Below are 21,554 nucleotides of genomic sequence, written 5' to 3'. Positions count from 1 at the left end.
AAAATCGCGTAAATTAAATCGCGATTTAGTTAAGCAAGAGGGTAGGGTTTAATACACTATTTAAGATTTAAAAAACCAAAAATTTCCAAGTGCTCGTGCCGCAGCGCGTGTTTATAAAATACCCTATTAAACACTTTAAGGAAGACTTTAAGGCTAATAAAATTAATAAGAATATTATAATTACTAGCATAAACTCTCCCTGTATTAAAAAAATACCTTAATATACTAGATTATATTACTTAATTAACATGGAGCCGCCCCTAGGCCTAGCCAAGTATATAAAATAGCATAAATTATACTAGACACTGGTTCCTTAACTTTGTCTTTTTTAATTAAAAAGAACTAGGTACAGGAGTTTACCCATAGGCGCCCTAAGGTTAACACACGGTTTGCTAAAAGAATTAATCTTTAGCAAGCGGTATAAAGACCCTGAAGTAATTTATCCATTTTTTAATAAAATATAAAGGGTTAGAGTTAAGTACAGCATCTTAAATAAAGATATCTATAACTTTAATAAAACTGGCTTTGCTATAGGCTTAATTATAATAATAAAAGTAGTATTATAAGCAGATATGCCAGGCAAGCCATGGCTTATACAGCCAGGGAATTAAGAATAGGTTACTATAATTAAATATATTAACTTAATAAGATGGTTAGTTCCCTTTACCATTATTTTTAAAGGAAAGCACTATATAAAGGGATAGTTTAAGGAATTCTCTATTCCTCCTACATGGAGAATTAAGCTTAGCAAGAATAATTAAACTATAAATGTAATTAGCCTTCGCTGGTTTTAAAATTACTTTATTCCAGCTATACAAGCGCGAAGAAGGGGGGGCTACGCACTCCTTATTTTAAATAGCCATGGCAGCTATCTAACCCCTGCCTTTAATATCACCTGCAAGGAGTATAATATTATTTTTATTTACATGCCTTCTTATTTATCTTACCTTTTATAACTGCTAGATATTAGCTGTTTTAGGCCCTTAAAGAAGGCCTATAGGGGGATTATTAAGTAGAAAGCGCGCCTAAGATATAATTATATTAATAAGCTGGATTTCTTAAAGGCCTATCCAGAAGCCCACAAGAAGGTCTTTATAATAAAGAATATTTAAAGTGGATTTAGGGTAACCAGGTTATATCCTTATTTACCTGCTATAATACTAAATAAACTGTAGTTAAAATTACTAACCCCTACCCCCCCTCCAGGCGGAGGCAGTACTTTAATTCCTTCCTTACAGCTCTATACACCTTACACGGTCTGCCAGGTGTATTAAAAAGCTTTATTAGTTAAAAAGCTTTTAAAAAATAGCTTTAGGAGTCCCTTAACCCTGTCTAAACATGTGCTAGATAAGCTTATAAAGGGATATAAATTAGCTATTTACAACGCTGGGTTATTAGCGCAGGAAAACAAGGATCTTTATTTATTTATAATAAATTACATGCTAAAAAAGGGCTGTTTTAAGCGCTTAATAATACCTACAGATGGCCTCTTATTTTAAGAAGCCAGAGACCTTATTTTATTAAAAAATAATAATTTATAAGTAAAGGGGGGGGGTTAAGCACCAGTGCCCTTTTAACTTTAAAGTAACTTAAACACGCTTTACTAAAGTGTTTAAATTATAAAGTATAAGATTATATAAAAACAAGCTGTCGAGCTCCTAATTATTCTTAGTCTAATTAATTTAAATAAGAATTGGCTGAGTTTTTTGAGTTGGAAGTTTGTATAGCATCGAAGTTGGACGGAACGCCCGGGAATTACGTTAATTACCTAAAATTACCTAATCATGCAAGATTAGGGTAAGCGTTACGCGACCCTTACCCTCCACAGCTCACCTTGCTTACCCAGATCGCGCGACTTCAGGGAGGCACTGCTCACCTACTAGAACAAGAAGGGCAATGCTCTTGGCGCTCGTAGTTTTTTGCTCGGTAGGGTAGTATCTCCTACCCCGACAGTAGACGCTTTGCGCCAACTCCCCATGTTGTCTATGGCGTGTGCTTCGTGCTTGACTGTCTACATCACCATTGGTTCTTCGCACATGAATAGCATTCTAGCACAGCCACTGCGCAATCGGATGATCCACTTTAACGCTTTAAATGACTCAAATCCTGGTCCCTAGCCTCAGTGCGGCTTTTGATCCGCTGTCCACTATCATCCCATCAATCACGCACCTGCAGGCGGCTTTTCTACCGTTTTCGCTTCAGTAATTTAACTCACATCAAGCTGTTGCTCTTGTATACTCTGTTTTAAACTTCACATCTTTCATCATGTCCCATCCTACACCCCTGAAAGACCTAGAGAACAACCCCTCCACTGCCCCATCCAAGTCCGACAACACCACCACCTCAAAACCCCAAGCTACACTCTTCGACCTGCACCCGAACAACTTCTTCCTCCAGAAAATATACCGCCCGATACATCGCAATCTTTCGCAGTACGCTCTCCCCACCTTCTCCCAAATAACCTTATCATACGCTAATGGTATAACAGATGCGTCCTCGGCGTCTTCGCCTGCTGGATCCTCTACTACCAAACATGCACCCGGTACTTTGGGTGCTCTGAGGAGACGTGTGATTTCCAGGTCTATAGTATCATGATTGCTATCCAAATGGCGTTTTTTGTCGGTTGGTGTTATGTGGCGTGGTTGCAGCAGAAGTGAGCTATGCCGCGGGTTCGCATGCCAGCCTGTAGCTGCTACGACCATCTTGAGAGCATTATTGTTGCTCATAGTACCTTATTAGTATGCCATTACTGAGGGCTTGAGGACAATATCTGGAATGTTAACTACGCCCTGCTTTTTACTGGAGACATTATGCATCAAAGCTGCAGGGTAAGCCTGCAGGCTGTACCTGAGGAACTAGATTAGGCTAGCCTAAGTGCTCTTGGTCATTGATTTGGACATGACTAGCGAGGCGAGACTGTCTCTTTAGTCTCAAATAAACATACACTACGACGCATCGTACATTACAATCCAATCTTCTGGCTCAACTCTACTCAACTAGGGAAGAGTATATATTTCTGCAGCATTACGGTTCTCCGTCTAATTCACAAATTAAAACCTAATGTCTCTAGCTAGGTCATCCTGGTAACAAGAAAAACCGCTCTCCCATTATACCAGGATGAGAGATCAAGAGCGTCGAGAGATACCGAGACCGAAGGCGTCGCCCAGGCCGAGATTCCGAGGGGCGGCCGGCCCGGCTGCATGACCATCAGAGTCTCATGTGCGTGACGGGGAGGAACTTGGCCGGGGGTGACCAGAGCTGCCAGTCACACTGACTCCAGTAAATGCAAAATTGTATCCGGTTATGTACAAAGTACAACCTATGTCCACGCCAGCTTGGGTGGAGATGACGGAGAAAGCAAAGTATGCTTCGGCGGGGCCCGGGGTCGGGGCCTAACTACCTGAAATAGTTTAGTTCTCCGTATTTAGTTCTCAACATGGCAGGTGCGATACAGCAATTAGTCATCCGCATGCATTCTTGCCTCGGACCGTCAGCCTCGGCCCAGCCAGAATGCGGGGAATACTGCGACCGGGGATGGGGTCAGCTTGTCGCATCTTCAACATATATCACCACAACATTCGTTAGTCCATCGCCTATCTACCCAGTATGCCCCTCTAAAGACCACCAGAAACAAGCAAAATGGCCGAAATATCCACCGTCCCCTTCGCCGAACCCCCCTACCTCCGGGGCCTGCCATCCCCCTACTACACCGACTCGCACCGGCGCTTCCAAAAAGCATGCCGCGCCTTCCTTTACGAGCACCTCCTAAAGCACGCAATGGAGTGGGAGCAAGCCGGGACCGTTCCGGAGCACGTCTTCTCCGACTTCAACAAATCCAACATGCTCCTGCCCAACCTCCCCGCGCCCTTACCAGTAGCCTGGCTCAAGAAGCTCGGAATCCACGACATCCTCGGCGTGAAGGTCGAAGAATGGGACTATCTGCACACGGGCATCTACTGCGATGAGATGGCCAGGAGTGGACTCAGCGGACCGAGCGGGTCGCTAACCGCGGGATTCGCATTCGGCACGCCGCCGATTATCAAGTATGGCAGTGAACAGTTGAAGGAAAAGTTCCTGCCGGATCTGTTGACGGGGCGCAAGAGGAACTGCATTGCGATTACGGAGCCGGATGCGGGGAGTGATGTGGCGAATATTACGACGACGGCGACGAAGAGTGAGGATGGGAAGTTCTATATTGTTAATGGGAATAAGAAGTGGTAAGGACTCCTTGCCAAAACCCTTACTGGCTAGTCGAGAGGGATAGAGGCTGATTGTTGATCTTAGGATTACGAACGGCATCTGGTCCGACTACAGCACGATGGCCGTGCGCACAGGCGGGCCCGGCGCAGGGGGTCTCTCACTACTTGTCGTGCCATTGAAAGGCTACCCCGGCGTCTCAATGCAGCGCCTTAAAGTCGCCGGCCAGATCACCGGCGGAACAACGTACATCGAGCTCGACGACGTCAAAGTCCCCGTGGAGAACCTAATCGGCCGCGAAGGCGAGGGCATGAAGCTGGTGATGAACAACTTCAACCACGAACGACTAACCATCGCGGTCGGGGTCACGCGTCAAGCCCGCGTTGCACTCTCGACCGCATTCGCATACTGCTTGAAGCGCGAGGCATTCGGGAAAACACTCATGGATCAACCCGTTGTACGCCACAGACTCGCCAAAGCGGGCGCCGAGCTCGAGACGATGTGGGCGTTTGTCGAGCAGCTGCTGTACCAGATGGTTCATCTGCCCAAGGAAGAGGCAGATCGCCAGCTGGGCGGGATTACGGCGCTGGCGAAGGCGAAGGGGGCGATGGTGCTGAATGAGTGTGCGCAGACGGCGGTGCTGCTGTTTGGGGGTGCGGGGTTCACGAAGCAGGGGCAGGGCGAGCTGGTTGAGGCTATTTTGAGGGATGTGCCTGGTGCACGGATCCCGGGTGGTTCGGAGGATGTCCTGCTTGATTTGTCGATAAGGCAGCTGGTGAAGCTGTTCAAGGCGGAGGAGAAGAAGTTGGGGAAGGCGAAGATCTAGCCACCTGCAAATGCTCGTTTACTGTACTTTATCGCGTTAGTAGATTCCTTATTGGGACCAAACAGCTGGAGTCTTCTCTTTTCCGTGCCACCCCGGAAAACGTGGTCGCCACGTTTATATCAGCTCTATCTAATCAGCCATGCTAGGATCCACCGTTTCTCGACTGATTAACTTTATCCAGTAAAGCGTGATGTTTATCAGCGAGTTATCTTCGCTCCTGCTATCTCGCCGTCACTAGCCCCGATATGAGCCCATCTCCAACAAGATAAAGATAACAATCGGCCGCTCACTTATCAATGACAGCTCGATTGATAACGAAATAGTTTTACTTACTCTGCCCTCGTCCAGCATGCATTGCATCAGTTTCCGTCCATCTTGCACAACCTGTCTATACACAGACACAAACAGCTTGAAGCAGGGCAAGTGTCGCAATGGGCCTACGAGAGCGATTACAGGTGAAGCAAGGCGACGCCAGCCTCGCCGTTGAAGGCGTCGCCTCGAACAAAGACCTCGATCCGATTCCACTTGATAGCCCCAAGCGAACGTGGCGATGGCCGTCGCTTCTGGGGTTCTGGGTTGCGGAGGCGTTTAGTATTAGCATGTATCAGGGTATGCGACCATCGAACTGGCCTGTTCTTGGTAAATGGGGACATTGCTAACGAGAGCAGTAACGTCGAGTTCAGTTAGCAAGGGTCTTAGTGCGCCGATGGCAATTGCGGCGGTGATTGTTGGGCATGTTCTTGTTTGTATCCCGGCTATGCTGGATGGGTATGTCCTCACTCTTATAACAAATGCTCGCGGAAAACGCTAGGATAGTAGGGCTGATGCTTGATGGTAACAGCTACGTCGGCGCCATCTTCGGCATCAACTTTCCCATCTACACAAGAGCGAGCTTCGGCATGAAGGGGAGCTACTTCGCCGTTTTCGGTGCGTCCACCCACCCCTTCCCCATATCCCTCCCTCTTCCCCAGACTTCCCAATCATACTAACCAATATTGTTGCCGTACAGTCCGCGGCATCGTCGCAATAATCTGGTTCGGCACGCAAACCTACCAAACAGGCCAATGCGTCTCGACAATGATCTCCGCAATCTGGCCGTCCTTCAACAACATGCCCAACAAGCTCCCCGCCGATGGGCCCATAACCTCCTCCGAACTCCTCTGCTTCTTCCTCGCAATCATCCTCCAAGCGCCACTCCTCTGGCTGAAAGTCTCCAAACTGCGGTACCTGTTCATCGTGAAGACCTGCATAATGCCCATCTTCGGCATCGTCCTCTTCGCCTGGGCCGTCAAAGCCGCGAACGGCTTTGGGCCCGTCTTCTCGAAGCCCTCGCATATTGCAGACGGGACGCCTGTTGCTGTTGTGTTTCTGCAGTGCGTTACATCGGCCATCGGACCGAAAGCAACACTCGCACTAAACATGCCCGATTTCACGCGCTATGCCCAGAAACCGCGCGAAGTCTTCTGGACACAGGCCGTTGGCCTCGTAATCCTCGTTTCTCTCTGCGGTGTCCTCGGCGCGACCGTCAGTTCCGCCAGCGAAGTAATCTACGGCGTGCAGACGTGGAACCCGCTCGAAGTCGCGGTGTTATGGGATAACCGCGCGGCGCAGTTCTTCGCGGCGTTCTGCTGGTCCCTCGCGGCGATAGGCACGAATATCTCTGCGAACAGTGTCTCCTTCTCCAATGACCTGGCGCTCTGGTTTCCCAAGTACATCGACACCCGCCGCGGCGCGTATATCTGCGCGCTACTGAGTATCCTCAGTATGCCGTGGTACATCCAGAATAGCGCGGCGAGTTTCTCGGCGTTCCTGGGTGGGTACAGTCTGTTTCTCGGTGCGATCGCGGGTGTGATCGTGGTTGATTACTGGCTCTGTCGGAGGCGACGGCTTAGACTGCGGAGTCTGTACGAGGCGCGCGGGACGCATTATTTCTGGAAGGGCGTGAATATCCGTGCGATGGTTGCGTTTGTGTGTGGGATTGCGCCGAATATGCCTGGTCTTGCGGCGGTTACGGGGCAGAATGGTGTGCCTAAGGGAGCGAGTTATCTGTATAGTCTTAGTTGGCTGGTGGCGATTGTTGTTAGTGGGACTGTTTATTATTTGCTCTTTCTTATCTGGCCGTTTGAGGTTGATGAGAAGGTTGTTAGTGTGCTTGATGGGATGGAGGGGGATGGGGATGTAAGGGTTGAGGAAGGGGTTGAGACGAAGAAATGACCACGAGATTTCGTGGTGTGGTTTATGTTGGGTGGGCTAGTTGATTTACCAGTGCTTAGCTTAATGAAGCGTCATTAATTCTGTCTTTGACATGAAGTATCTACACTACAATACGTCAAGAAATGCTCGATCCTTGGCTGGGATGGCTTCCTTTTTTCCTACTTAGGGCTTAGAGCCTTCAAAACGCGGTACCCAGCCCTTTACAACATTGGAAGCAAAGAGCAGCTGCGAAATCTTTCTTAAAATCTATTCGTCATGTAATATTGACAAGAAGCCTAAAAGTTATATATAAAAGGATTACAGGTAAGTCTGCCCCCTCCCCTCCCTCGTCACCCTCGAACTGGCATAAACCCCCCGTTTAGCCGTCCTCCCACCCATCCTCAGTAACCCAGCAAGATGATGCACACCCGCAACAACGCCATCAACAACCTGAACACCATCTCCAACCTCCTCCTCAACCGCCTCCTTCAACTTTGTCATGCCCGCACACCCCAGTGTAATCACATCCGCACCACGATCAACAAGTTTCCTCGCCGCACCGCACATCGCAGCAAGCACTTCCTTCTCACCCTTTCTTTCTAATCCCAATACACCGAGCCCGCAGCTTTCAACGCCAACGCTAAAGCCGTCAAGCCCGTAGTTCCGGATACTATCCGTGTGTAGGACGGCAGAGCGGGAGGATGTCACGACAATCCCGAAGCGGCCTCCCAATGTCCGCGCCGCGAAGAGGGATGCTTCCATTATCCCGACGACGGGGGCCGTAAGTTCCTCGCGCAGGGCCTTGATGAGCGGGTGCTCGCTGTAGCATGCTACCAGGAAGGCGTCGTACTGCTCGGCGATGGGGATGATGGCGCGGACAGAGGCGGCGGTGGAGAGGACGGCATCTAACGAGCCTTCGATGGCTGTTGGAGCTGGGTGCGGCGCTGTGAAGCCGTCGACTTGGATGTCTGAGGGTAATGTGGGCGCAACCATCTCGAGACACTTGGATGTCATGGAATGTGTGGCGTTGGGGTTGATTAGGAGAATGCGGTGTTTCTTGCCTGGGCCTGACGATCCCTTGATGATATTGGGCGTTGATGTTGTCTCTTCCTTCTCGACGGGGAGGACAGGGACTGTCTCCTTCAGCCCACCAGCAGTCTTCTCATCAGAAGAAGTAAGAAGAGGCGGCTCAACAACCCCCGCCCTCTCAACCAGCACCCCATAATGCTCGATCCTCCTATGCCTCCTAAAATCAAACGTCCTCTTCCGCCCCGGCAAACACAAATCCAGATCACAATCTGCAATAACAACCTCATCCTCGACCGTCTTTCCCTCCGCCAGAATCCGTCCTTCCGGATCCACAATCATACTCCCCCCAATAAGCGGATACTTCCCATCATCATTGCCGCAGCGCGCAGAGGCAACCGAGAACGTCGCATTCGTGTAACTATGCGCCTGCATCACAAGCTTATGGTGGAACAGCGAGAACGCCTCTGCCTCCTCACGGCTCATATCGCCGGATTGTCCCCAGAACTGCGGCGCGAAGCCGTTCGTGTTGTACCCGCACAGAATAATCTCTGCGCCTTGGAGACCATAAGCGCGCCAGGACTCCGCCCAGCGGCGGTCGTTGCAGATCATCAGCCCGACGATGGGGTCGCCGCGGACTCTGCCCTCGTCGTTGGGTTTGTTCGGCTCGTCAATCAGCCCTGGGACGCGGAAGGCTTTGAACCCCAGGTTACCCGGCAGGAAGTACCTCTTCTCCAGCTGGTTCACGGCTTCTGGGTCAGGGAGCGGCTCAAAGTCACCAGGGAGGTGGATCTTGCGGTACCGCGCGAGGATATCGCCGGATTTCGCGTGGTAGTATACGCAGCTGTTATAGTGGTCTCCATTTTCCGTAGCCTCTGCAAAACCAACGACAATGTCGACGCCTAGTTCTGACGCAGCGTCAAAGAGGGCCTTTGTATTCGGTGCGGTGCGGATATCGCCGTGTTCGTACCATGATTCGAGCTCGGTTTCGTCGAGGATTAGATACCGCGGGAAGAAGGTTGTGAATGCGATTTCGGGGAAGAGGACGGTTTGCGCGCCTTGCTTTGCGGCGTCGCGCAGGAGGGTGATCATGCGGTTTAGTGTGTCACTGCGGGCGTTCCACTTGTTGGTCGTGCCCATCTGGGCGGCGGCGAGGCGGACGGTTCGGGCCATCTTGTTGTCTGTGGTAATGATACTGGCTCGGTGATGAGATGTCGATATTAGTGTTCATGCTCTTGATAAGTATAATTTAAAGCATGCGCGGAGAAATATCCGGGTTATCGGGGAGAGGGGCGCCTATCGGTCAGGGCTATCTTATCATGGCCGTTGGAGTAGTTCAAGGGCCGTGGAGATGGGGGCAAAAAGTGTTGGAGATAGGCACGAATGCGAGATCGGACTGTAAATGTATTAGAAATAGATTGCTTGCCTACACTCAATCTCAATACCAGGACTTTCACATTGCAGAGACCAGCAAAATGGCCGACATCGAGCTCATCATCACAAACGCGACCATCGTACCTGCCCCTCCCTCCCCCTCCCTCACCAAAAGAACAACTTCTTACAATAACTGTGTAGGCAACAGCATCCGACATCCTCCCAAGCACCGACATCGCCATCTCAAATGGCAAAATCTTCCTGCTAGGCCAGAACCTCCCCTCCCTCTTCCCCTCGGCACCGACCCTCTCCGCCGACGGCGCCTACGTCCTCCCCGGCGGCGTCGACAGCCACGTCCACCTCCAACAAGACAACAGCCCAACAGGCGATACCTGGGAGACAGGGACGAGATCCGCAATCGCAGGCGGCACAACAACAGTCCTCGCATTCGCGTCCCAAAAGCGCACAGATGAGAGTCTTTTCCCTGTGGTAGAGGAGTACCACCGCCGCGCGCGGGACAATGCACACTGCGACTATGGATTCCATCTCATCCTCTCAAACCCAACGGAGTCAATCCTGGCAAACGAACTCCCCGTCCTCGTGAAAGAAGAGGGAATCTCAAGTGTGAAGCTCTACATGACCTACCAGCCCATGCGCCTCCGGGACTCCGAGATCCTAGACGTCATGGGGACAACGCGCTCCCTGGGCATGACAACCATGATCCACGCCGAAAACGCCGACATGATCGACTGGATGACGAAGCGCCTCGAAGCACGCGGGCATGTCCAGCCATACGCGCACGCATTAGCACGCCCAAATATCGCCGAGGACGAGGCGACGTACCGCGCCCTGAGTCTCGCCCAACTCGCCGACGTCCCAATACTGATTGTACACATGAGCTCGGCTGTGGCCGCGAGCCATGTCCGCCGCGCGCAGACGAAGTTGCTCCCTGTGCATGCGGAGACGTGTCCGCACTACCTGTTTTTCACGGCGGAGAAGCTGCGTGGCGAGGGGTTTAGCGGCGCGATGTGTGTTTGTTCTCCGGCGCTGCGAGAGAGTCCGATGGATCTGGATGCGATGTGGGATGGGCTGGTTAATGGGACGTTTACGACGTTTTCGAGTGATCATGCGCCGTCTAAGTATGTCCCCTCTTTGCTCACTTATAAGGCTACGTTTACGTGTAGGGGAATGTGCTAATGGGTGTTTTGTGTAGATACGACCACCCCCTCGGCAAGAAAAAGGGCACGGCAACATTCACACAGATCCCCAATGGTCTCCCGGGACTGGAAACGCGCATGCCGTCACTCTTCTGCGCGGGCGTATTAACGGGCCGGTTGAGCGTCCAGAAATTCGTCGAGTTAACCGCCTCGAATCCCGCAAAACTATACGGGCTCTCGGACCGCAAAGGGACAATTGCACCGGGGTACGACGCAGATCTCGTGATCTGGTATCCGACGGAGGAGCAGGCGGAGACGTTCGCTGGGACCGGCAAAGCTGGTGAGAGCAAAGGCATGACGCCGTTCAAGCTGTCCAACACCATGCTCCACCATGGCATCGACTACACCCCTTTCGAGGGTATGGAGTTCACCAACTGGCCGCGGTATACGATTCTGCGAGGCAAGGTGGTGTATGATCGGGATGGGGCGGGCGTTGTGGGCGTCAAGGGGGACGGCGGGTATTTGAAGCGTGGACGGAGCACATTGAGTCGGCCAAGGGGCGTGTTTGTAAATGAGTTTGATCCGTATTCGTCTTCCTAGAGCTGAAGCTGAAATGAAGATCTGTTGTGAAGATGGAGTTGTTGCATTGAATTGAATGAAATGGCTGGAATAACATGGATGGTATGGTATATGTACGCAGAGACGTAAACAGGAGGTATAGGCAGTATCAGCACCCGCAACAAAGACACTCGGCACACTCGATGCAGCACTCGCAGGCTTCTTCGCAAAGGAAGCAGCAGCAGAGGGTCATGAGACTGTCGGCAAACAGCATCAGCACATCTCCATTCAATCTCATATTGTAGGGTTGTGTACGCACCACGCAGTCAAACACCCACGATCCTTCTTCTCCTCAGGCGGCGGCGCCTGCTGGTATTGCATCTGGGGAGGAGGGTAGGCCTGCGGAGGGGGGCCGTAGCCGGGCTGGGGAGGGGGGTAGCTGTGATACAAAGACATTAGCTTTCCTCTTCATCTCCCAAATCACGATGCAGCAATGTTAGTGGAGGACGTACTAATTCCCAGGAGGACCTTGTGGCGGGTACGACATTGTGAGATGTGAAATGTGTGGATGAGTCTGGGGAAGAGCTGGAATGGAAACAAGGAGAGGGAGATACAATGTTTTATTTTGGGTGCCAGGCAGAAGGATAAATGGCCAGCCCTGCAATCCAATAAACTAATCACTAATAAGAATGCGGTGATCCACTCTCCGCTCCAGCTGTTTCTGTCCCACTTTGCTTTCGATAGTTTGTGGGTGGCATGTGTCCGGTGTTCTTAATTGACTGTCTACAGTGTGTTCGAAGTGAGCATTGCTATTGACTACTGTTAATAGCTACAGTATCTTTCATCCCATTGAAACATAAGATTCAAGCTCTCCTTCAAAAGCAAACTGCATCTTGACCGACATCCCCGTCAAGTATAAAAAGCATGCAGAATGCCAAGACATCACCAGCAGCCCCTTAAGGCTGGCTCCACTTGTTATTGGCAGACTGTGATTGGCTGATAATGGTGCTGCCTAGCCGCGGCACAAAGAAAGGAGAATGGGCCCACTCGGCTTCAAGTGACAGTCCTGATTGGACAGATCATGATATCGAAGCATTGGAGTTATGAGCATGGCATAGATGACTGGAATTGTGCACTTTTTATACACTAAAACTATTGTCCGCGGACTGCGACTGGTCTAGGCTTTTATGAGCCCCGATTTGATGCGTTGCAATATGAGAAAGCAGGCACTTGGCGGTAGCCTGACGTTGACAATGTCTTGTCTCTGGCTAGGTCACATTATCCGAGCAGTATGAGTTTGTGAGGAAGTATCCAGAAGGTACTCGGTACTCAGGTACAGAGTATCCATACATCTCCATATAAAGGGGCCATTGGCACCCTTGGCAGTCGGACAACCGACCGCCATGCAATTAGACACCTGGAACCTTATGGCTATGCAGGTGCACACCGTGAGTTGTCTTTGGTCATAGTCTTTGCAAATGGAAACAGTATAAATCCTGTCAGCAGTGGGCGAAAAGCTTGGCTGTGGTTGAGGGCTCTTAGCAACCCTAATTCAAACGTCGATCTGTCGTGCAGTAGAATAGGCGGAGCCGGGTTACTTTTGCGAGGCAGACTAGGGTGGACGGAGGTGTAGCCTTTGGCGCCAGGTAGTGCATGAAATGCAAGCGATTGGATATTGGCGTATAATTTCTGCACGAACCAGTCTCCGCCACAATTTCCAGCCTGGCACCTCGCTCACGCTATTCCTGGATGACAGCCGAGTTGGAGATTCAAAGAAGGCGGTTTTATCAAATCGTCAATATATAAGGCACAGGTCCTTGCTCCCTTGAATGCTCATTCTTCAGCCATCCAGGTTCCGAACACACTTTTTATACTTTTGACTGCTGCTGGGTACCACACGAGCCATGGCTGAGCCCCTGGGGCTAGGTGCCAGCGTCACAACGCCAGCAGAGGTTGTAAAAGAATTCTATCAATTTATCCGCAAGCTCAAGAGCTCTCGCGAAGACCTCTTGCGCTACTACATGGTGCTAGAAACAATCAACAAAGTAAGCCTGGAGATATACGTATAGAATAGCAAGCATTACTGATCCAGAAATACCCAGACAACGTCACTGATGGACACATACGCCAAACAATCCGAGGCGATCCAGAAGGCCGACACCAAATTGGTGGTCGATGGTAAAGAGCGAAATATCATCGAGTTCTGCGCAGACAGTATTGAAAGCCTGGTCGACACCGTAAGAAACCTTACCAAGATGCTGAAGGCCTACTACGACCCTCAGGGTGGCGCAAACAAGGCCACAGTGCGCATGCTGCTGCGTATGTACAGCTCCGTCAAACGGTTCTTCAGAGAGGCGCCGTCAGCAATGGTTTTCGTCTTGAACCAGAATCACATCAACGATATGATTCAGACGGCGAAGCAGATCGAGTCTTCACTGCACTATGCATTCTCGACTATTCTCTTGGCGCGGAATGAGATCAAGTAAGCATGAATCAATGCAACATTGGAAGCATTTCCAGGATGTGTCGAGGAGCAAGTTACTGACGAGTCGCAGAACTGACGAAACACAACTCCTAATCACCAACATGAAGGATTCCTTCACGGCGCAATTCAAAGATCTCCAAGACTTGCAGAAGTCTTTCAAAGCGAAGAACCCAGTGGTGATAGACGTGAAGGCCGAGCAGGAGAGACCTCAGCCTAAAGCAGGCTTGAGGACGCGAATAGCCAGGTCCGTCTCAACCAGCACTCGCGCGTCACAAACCGAGCCACGCGTTACTCGCGATACGGGGGTATCGCCTGAGAGTTCCCAGTCGACTAACATTTTGGAGTCGGAAAGCTCCTCGGAGAAAGTCGCCATGATCCTACATGACGGAAGTCTCCAACTCTCATAGCAAATGGGCCAATATCCGCCTTCGAGCCAGGAGCAAGACAGTGATTTTGAGACGGGGATGCAAGGCCCTGCCCCTCTTTTACAGACAAACCAAACGGAGGCTGGAGATTACGAGACGGACGATGCTATCTTCTCGCAATCTGAATACTTTCCGATGACAACGGACGACGAACAGCCCACATACTCGATCCCCGTCCACGATACTCAACACCTTGAGATTGGCCCCAACGCAGATTTATTCATTGATGGTGGCGTCTCTCTCACCAACTGTGCCCGAGGCTCTGAAGGTGAAGATGAGGATGATAGCTACTTTCAATTCTGTGTCAAAACGATGATCGTACATGACGAAGGGCCGCCAGTCCTAATCCTCAAAGAGCCTTGTGGTAGGAGCAAGTGCGAACATGTCTCTGTCTGTGCTCGCGGCGGTCTCTCAGAAGGACTTCAAACACCATGCTACCTGGAGACGGTGTTGCGAGAAGCTGAAGCCGAACTGTCATCGCCGGATGATTCCAATAGCGAGAGTGCGTCATCCATTCATCTACTCATCCGGACCCACTGCGAATCAAGTTCAAGAAGCCGGGCCACCTTGGTCTATTGCCGAAGCGGCCGTTCCAAGAGTTATGCGGTTGGAACTTATCTGATTGCTGATTTCCCTGCCGAAGCTGAAGATGGTGATGAGGACCGGGATCCGGACCGTGAAGCTGAAGCCGGAGCCGAAGCTCAAGCTGAAGAGGACGACGCCCGAGACTCTGAAACCTCATCCCAGCAAAGCACAGTGCTAGGCACTGTCAACGAGGAAAACGGAACTGGGACCCAGACTGAAACTTTAGTTGACGGGAGCCCGTTTACCAGTCTGCCGTGCCTTTTCTGCAGAGAGGATGCGCTAAATCCTGAGTTCAGTGCATGGGGTGGTCAGGCATTCTTTATCGTGTAAAACAGGTCATTTGGGTATACATGCCAGCGGTGCAACGATAGGACTTGGGTGTCTGCGACCGAGTTTGGCTTAACGTTTTTTGGTGCCTCATGGGCTGTCAAATCGCTTTAGAGTCTGTGATGTATTCAATTTCTTGGGGTTAGGTACTACAGACGGCAGGAATTGTGCGTTTTGTCTTGTTCCGCGAGCTTGCCATTGTAATTTGTTAACGAATCCCAGAATATATAGTACTTCCATTTGACCTCGTGGCTGAAATCTGCCAGTGTTCCTAGCAATACAAAGTGCCTAGGACCGTCAGTAATCAAAGCATCCCATCACCATCAGCCAGATCCATAACCGGCCGCCTCTCCATCTCCAGTTGATGCCTAAACGCCCTAATGAGTTCAGCAACAGCATAATGCCCCGCATTCTCCGCCAGCCTAAGCGCCCGTTTATACTGTGTCTCGCCCGCACCGCCCAAGACAGACGCCCCTTTATCAAGGAGCATTCGCACCATATCGATGCGGCCGTTCTCAGCGGCTCCTTCCAGGGCTGATCTTCCCATTGTGCCCTTGCCGGGAGTATCGATCTCAGCCCCATGTTCAATGAGCCGTTGGGCAATGGCAATAGACCCCTGAATGGCAGCGCATTGGAGGGCTGTAACTCCGTTGTTCTTGGCAGCCTGAGCGTTGACGTCTGCGCCGTGCTTAAGAAGCATCGCGACGAGGCTCATATTGCCGCTCTTGACGGCTAGCTGCAGCGCTGTGCGGCGCGTGGCACCTCTGCCCAGGAAGTTGATGTTTGTGGTCGGGTTTTTGAGGAGTTTCTCAACCATAGAGATATCCTGGTTTTCGGCGGCGGCTTGAAGAGGGGTGCTACGATATTCGCCCCAATCCACTAGCTTTCCTTCGTCGTCCCGCTGGAGAGGATATACACCGACTTCTCGGTTCATGTCGGGATTCGTCCCCAACAGGTACTCTGCCACCTCCTCGCGCCCGAAAAGAAGGGCTAGCGACAGCGCGCGGCCTTTGAGTGTCTTAGTCCAGGGATAAGACTGCAGTAGGGTCCGCAGCATCAAGAGGTTGTCCTCCAATGCTGCTATTTCAAGCGCTGATCGTGGTTTCCCATAGATATAGTTATCGTTCAGGCGCCAGTACTGTTCTGGAAGCGTGGGGATCCCTCCGGGGGTAATCCCCTTGCTCAAAAGACAATGTAACAGATCTTGTCTCTTCGCAAGGACAATCCTCCCGACCGCCGTAGGGGCATTGCCGGGAAAATGGCACAGCATGAAATGGAACAATTCATTACCTCCATATGCAAGACAGTACTCAACCGCTGCCCCGAAATCAGCATTTCTTATTATCGCGCCCCGGGCGATAATTGAACTTGCAAGGGAGATATTGCATGTTTTGATTGCTGCACTCAACGGGGTTGTTTCGTCAATGGAGCATGTCCCCCTTTCATTGACATCAAAAGTACGGTCAAGCAGAAAGCGCGCCAGCTCGTCGTTCCTTGACAAGATAGCAGCCGCAAGAACTCGAGCACCACAAGTATCGAGGACCCTCTGTAACAGGTTGGACTTGTGGAGGTAGGTTGCTGTGTCTAGGTTGCGAATCCATCTCAACGAGGTTCCAAGATGTCTAGCCCCGGCATTCAGTAGCAATCCTACGAGTGCCGGGCTTCCACATTCAATCGCCGTCGCAAGCACTGTCTCGGGGAGTTCGATGTAGTGGTCGTTCACACGTCCGCCTGCTCGGAGCAATAGTGAGACGATATCGACAGAGTTGCTTTCGACCGCGATTGACAGCGCTGAGTGAGGCTCACTGTTTGGCGAAGGTCGGTCAACCTGGGCGCCATATCCCACAAGAACTTTACACATCTGAAAGTCATCCAGTGTGACCGCGCGTTCCATGAGAGTCAGACCCTGGGACTCACCGGCAGAACGGACATCAGCACCAGCGCCGATGAGAAGGTCAACGAGTTCAGACTTGCCACTCTCCACAGCAATGGCAAGCGGCGAAACGAAGTCTTCTATGTCACACGCTACAAGCTCGCCAGTCGGGGTCCCCTTGCAAGCCTGTAGAATAGGCTTTATAATCTCCGGTCGTTCAGTCTGAATAGTCAGCCCAAGGATACTAGTTTTGCCGGTCTCACTGACTGCTGTTTCAACATACGCAGTATACCGCGGTTGAGCCCCTCTCTGAAGCAAAGAAGTCGTCATGTTAACGTTCTGCCTGAGGACAGCCTCCGCCAGCGCGCTCTGGTCTTCAAGCTGATTCTTAGCGGGGTTTACATCGGGGCATACTGCTAGGAGCTGGTTAAATAGGTCCATATCCTCGATATGTTTCGCGGCTGCTGCAAGGCAGTCTGCGTCAACAACTGCCCCATATGAAAGAAGCAACTGAGCAGTCCTGTTATTCGTGTTTCGGATGGCATGGCATAACGCTAGCTCACGGTTGAACGTCAGATTGGGATTTGCACCATGTGAAAGCAAAAGCTGCGCAATTCGGAATCCCTTCTCCATGGGAATGCCGGCAGCGTGTTGTAGATACGTCGAGCCTGTAGAGAAGCGGCTTGACAAAATTCGATTAGGATCGATGCCCGCCACTAACATCATACCCACAGCCTCCGAATCCAAAACCCGCAAGGCGCTGGCAAAGAACTTCTCTGCGATGGCTGCAGCAGTTGGCTCCGACATCAATAGCAGGGTCCGGAAGTTGACAAAGCAATTCAGATTCGTTTCGCGCAGTGTCTCCATCATTTGTGCGTCGTCCAACGCCAGTCCGTTGGACGCCAGAGACAGCTTAGTCTTCAACCCGGGCAAGTTTGATTTTGAGCCCTGGCATAGCTTCAAGACAGCGTTGTCTTTTGGGTTCTTGTTGTGATTGTCCAACGTCAACTGCTTCAGCGCCGTGGCGTTTCGGTTGTAGCCCTGTATGCTTGGTGAGCAGTCGAGCTTGTCGCATGGCACGATTCCGCTATGGGACTCTCTTACGCCGCGCTTCACATCTTGCAACTGTGTTGTAGCTTCGGTGGAAAAGAGCGCTGTGGTAGTAGACAAATGTGACGGCATGTCTATAAAAGCATTCAGCGTAGTCATTTAAACAAATGGTCTTGTGTCATACTCAATCCTTGATAACTGTTCAATGGATCGAGCAAGCTCAGCTGTTGATGGGGGAGCTCTATTTGCAATTTCGACTTTGGTGACCTCGGACTGCAAACAACAATGCCGCCTGGTGTGCTTGGGGACGGCTCTACAGTGCGCATAGTCAGCATCGATGATATCACGATGTCGCAAGTATAGGTAAACGAACCTCTAGCAAGATCTGCTGTCGAGATGTATGCCTTTCCTCCGTATACTGCGGCCTTGACTGTACCAGGAGGTACCCGTTTTCCATTCTTGTATACATCGCTCTTGTGCTTGCCGTTGAGCTTTCGCTTGTGGATTTGTATTCCAACGAACTTCCATTCCGTATCCGAGACCTTTTGGTTCTTGACAAGACCCCATCTCTTCAGTCGTCTTTCATATTGTGACGTTCTAGACTCATATGAGCGGAGATCATCACAATGGCGGCCTTCTTAGTATCGGTTGTCGCAGAACTTACGTCCTTCGGAATCCAAACTTGGATTCAATCAGTTCAACGACTTGTGAAAGTGTCTTATTTTCGTTGATGTAAAGACGCTGGATCTCAGGTTGAAGAGCCTGCCACTCGCGGTCCTCCATCACTGCATTGCTTAGGTAGTACAAGGGGGCTTGAAGAATGGGAGAGGAAAGATGAATTGAGGAGGTTGCAAGGGTGACACCGCCGGAAATAGAGAGAGGAAGGCAAGCTGCTAATGCGAGATGACCTGCAGGTGGAACGCTCCTGCCCCAAGGACGATATGGGGGCAACATTTGGAACAAGGCTGGGTCGCGCCTGCACTTAAGAAACACCTGCCAGCATCGGCCCGCTCAGAGTGGCTGTGCCTTCCAACTCATTGCAGCTAAGACCCAATCTTATTGGGCGCTTCTACAATCTCGCGCAGGAAAAAGTACAGCGCTGTGTCGCTGATATCTCCAAGCCAATTGGCTTAATCCTAAATCTCGCAGGTTTGGTGTGGCCTAGCCCTGACCGACTTCTCTGTGGCGCTGGCGTCTCCTTCTGATAGGTGTTTTCCGACTTCTTCCCGGTGGACGGACAATGTCACGATCTGCATGCAGAGTTCCACGTCAGCCATTTTGGACATAATGCGCCCGGATGATCCTGACAATTCTGGGGCTGACCCCAAGTGTGCGTTCATTGGCTCTTCCTCTTATCCTCCCCTGAACCACAGAAGTAAGCATCGCATTTCAACCTTACTTTGAAACTCCAGTTCGAGCCCAAACCTTTGCTGCCTCTTGGCCTCTATCTTGTAGACATGTAATTCTTGGCAATCCCCTCAATGCCCTCCTTCAAATACGTGCGATATCAAGCCCTCTACCCGAGGACTATATAAATAAGCTTTTCTCTTCGCGCAATATTTAGTTGTGGTTAGACCTGAACGAAGAGAATTAGCAAAGAGAACGACTGTCTACCACCTGCAAAGTCTCCTTATGCGAAACAATGGCTCGGACTCCCACCATCCAGCTACCAAGTGACGCAACCTTCGATGGTCTATACATCCCTTCTGCCAGCGAACTTGCACAATCTCCAAGTGACTTCAGCTCGCAGTTCATATCGTTGTTATCATTCCCTCATGACGATCCGCCTGCCACTATATTTTCTCTCAAATGCCAAAACGCTACGCCAGATACTCAACATTTCATCACCCCTGATCCGACGAACAGCTGGTGGACTCAAGACCCTCCTCTACTTGTCCCTGTCAATTCATGCGGGCAGGACATTGCAGGGGTGGCCTCGAATACGCTGCACGACATGTCTGTCCCTCAGCAAGGGGATAGGATAACGAGCAATGGGCACCAGACTAGAATGTACTCACCTTTATACCCAACTTATATCAAGTCCTCTCGCTAACATTCAACTGCCAGGTCTTGTCCGCAATTAGCTCCCACCCGCTCGACTTCCAAATTCCAGTGCAAATGGCAAGGATGCTCTGGCTCGTGCTTCAAGCGAGAAGGCGACCTTATCCGCCACCTACGTACAATTCATATCTCCCCGAAAGCGCATTCGTGTCTTGTTAGTGGTTGCGGGAAAGCTTTTGGACGTAAAGATCACCTTCGCCAGCACAACAAGCGGCGTCATAACCATCCGATGCCAAGCCCTAAGCCCTAACTGCCCCTGCCATCCATGGGTGAAATTTCACCCACAGTTGATTGAATGGAGGCAGGTATCAGTAGCCGGTTAGGAAGGTTGTGACCAGGACGGAGAGAAAGCCCATCTTATGGGGTCTCAGATCATTGGGCGTGGTTCCAAGCTTTATTTACACACCGCATTTCAGGATAGTAGAATTGGATGGATTTTAAACTATACTTTGTACAAATCAATACGGCGGAGCACGAAGCACCGATATACACACTAAGAAGCTGCGGGCTTAACATTAGGGGCCCCATTCTTCCAGCTCTAATAGCCCTAACGGGATAATGGGGCATATTATGATTCCGCGAGCGGGTCAGTGTGTCTATGATCAATAGAGGTACGTGGCTATGGAGCTAGAACAGCAGGTTCGCCCTTTGCTTATAGCCGCATTGGCAGTTTAGCATGTAAGATACCGGGGTTGCATGCACCATCTAAGGGGGGCTATCAGTTAGAGTTGATAACTGTAATGACAGAAGTGGCAAAAATCCAGCTAGCTCCTATGGTATGATACTATCAAGCAGAATTGTTGGTATACACTCTTGGAAAGGGATATTGTGCATTCATGAGGACAGGCCGTTACACGTGGTCAAACTGGTACCTGAGGTAAACAGTCTTCAAGGTCATCAGGAATCCTCTAATAGATCATTCGTCCATTAGAATAACCGAGAGCAAACGAGTTTCCGTGACAGGCGCTCTGGTAGTAGCGATAGTCATGAGGAATCCACAAAACTTTGTTGGAGCCTTTCATAACCCAATCATTTGTTACAAAGGCCGGTGTAGGCTCCGCCTGATTTTCAGAGCCATCAATACTAACGCGGCCTCGATTTTTGTGCAAGAATCGACCGTCTGGCGAAAGTGAGATGCTGCTGGCAGACCTTAGTGGTATTACCGTAACATTTTGACGCTGAGGACCCTTCCACACGTGAAATTTTCTGTTCCGGATTCCCTCTTGATATGCAACCGTCTTGCCATTGGAAAGCGTAACCCGGTAAAAGCGGCCGGGATTGCTTTGAAGATATAACTGCATGTCGTTTAGGCTCTTGTTTTGAAGAGACGATATTTTGCTTATACTTGTCAGGACAAGCAGAAATTACTGCTATTTCTGTGCCGTCCGCTGAAAATGCGATCTTGTAGATGTTGCCT

At 50.7% G+C, this 21,554-nt stretch overlaps 6 protein-coding genes across 6 annotated transcripts; 5 read left to right on the top strand and 1 right to left on the bottom strand.

Annotated features, from left to right (window-relative positions):
• The first annotated feature begins 2,147 nt into the window (after positions 1-2,147).
• BDW74DRAFT_152913 (uncharacterized protein) lies at positions 2,148-2,940 on the top strand. The gene is made up of 2 exons (XM_073724443.1): positions 2,148-2,432; positions 2,489-2,940. Exons 1-2 carry the CDS (start codon positions 2,266-2,268, stop codon positions 2,655-2,657), a joined length of 336 nt encoding a protein of 111 aa, XP_073584392.1. The 5' UTR covers positions 2,148-2,265; the 3' UTR covers positions 2,658-2,940.
• Positions 2,941-3,639: 699 nt separating this feature from the next.
• Positions 3,640-5,023, top strand: BDW74DRAFT_185170 (acyl-CoA dehydrogenase family protein; the record flags this gene model as incomplete). Its single annotated transcript, XM_073730987.1, has 2 exons — positions 3,640-4,217; positions 4,285-5,023. 2 exons carry the CDS (start codon positions 3,640-3,642, stop codon positions 5,021-5,023), a joined length of 1,317 nt encoding a protein of 438 aa, XP_073584391.1.
• Positions 5,024-5,436: 413 nt separating this feature from the next.
• Positions 5,437-7,237, top strand: BDW74DRAFT_185168 (nucleobase cation symporter-1 family protein; the record flags this gene model as incomplete). Its single annotated transcript, XM_073730986.1, has 4 exons — positions 5,437-5,632; positions 5,692-5,791; positions 5,865-5,950; positions 6,033-7,237. The coding sequence occupies exons 1-4, from the start codon at positions 5,455-5,457 to the stop codon at positions 7,235-7,237; spliced, it is 1,569 nt and encodes a 522-aa protein (XP_073584390.1). The 5' UTR covers positions 5,437-5,454.
• Positions 7,238-7,534: 297 nt separating this feature from the next.
• BDW74DRAFT_185166 (uncharacterized protein) lies at positions 7,535-9,415 on the bottom strand (the record flags this gene model as incomplete). Its single annotated transcript, XM_073730985.1, has 1 exon — positions 7,535-9,415. The coding sequence occupies one exon, from the start codon at positions 9,413-9,415 to the stop codon at positions 7,535-7,537; it is 1,881 nt and encodes a 626-aa protein (XP_073584389.1).
• A 302-nt stretch (positions 9,416-9,717) lies between these two features.
• Positions 9,718-11,373, top strand: BDW74DRAFT_178031 (hydantoinase/dihydropyrimidinase family protein; the record flags this gene model as incomplete). Its single annotated transcript, XM_073729084.1, has 3 exons — positions 9,718-9,756; positions 9,818-10,755; positions 10,830-11,373. The coding sequence occupies 3 exons, from the start codon at positions 9,718-9,720 to the stop codon at positions 11,371-11,373; spliced, it is 1,521 nt and encodes a 506-aa protein (XP_073584388.1).
• Positions 11,374-13,235: 1,862 nt separating this feature from the next.
• On the top strand, positions 13,236-15,156 carry BDW74DRAFT_178029 (uncharacterized protein; the record flags this gene model as incomplete). The annotated part of the gene is made up of 4 exons (XM_073729083.1): positions 13,236-13,376; positions 13,434-13,813; positions 13,887-14,181; positions 14,224-15,156. 4 exons carry the CDS (start codon positions 13,236-13,238, stop codon positions 15,154-15,156), a joined length of 1,749 nt encoding a protein of 582 aa, XP_073584387.1.
• Positions 15,157-21,554: the final 6,398 nt, after the last annotated feature.

Source organism: Aspergillus multicolor, assembly GCF_047715735.1.
Source record: "Aspergillus multicolor strain CBS 133.54 unplaced genomic scaffold BDW74scaffold_11, whole genome shotgun sequence".
Taxonomy (NCBI): domain Eukaryota; kingdom Fungi; phylum Ascomycota; class Eurotiomycetes; order Eurotiales; family Aspergillaceae; genus Aspergillus; species Aspergillus multicolor.
The sequence above is the reverse complement of the archived record's forward strand: the minus strand, read 5'-3'. Positions and strand labels throughout refer to the sequence as shown.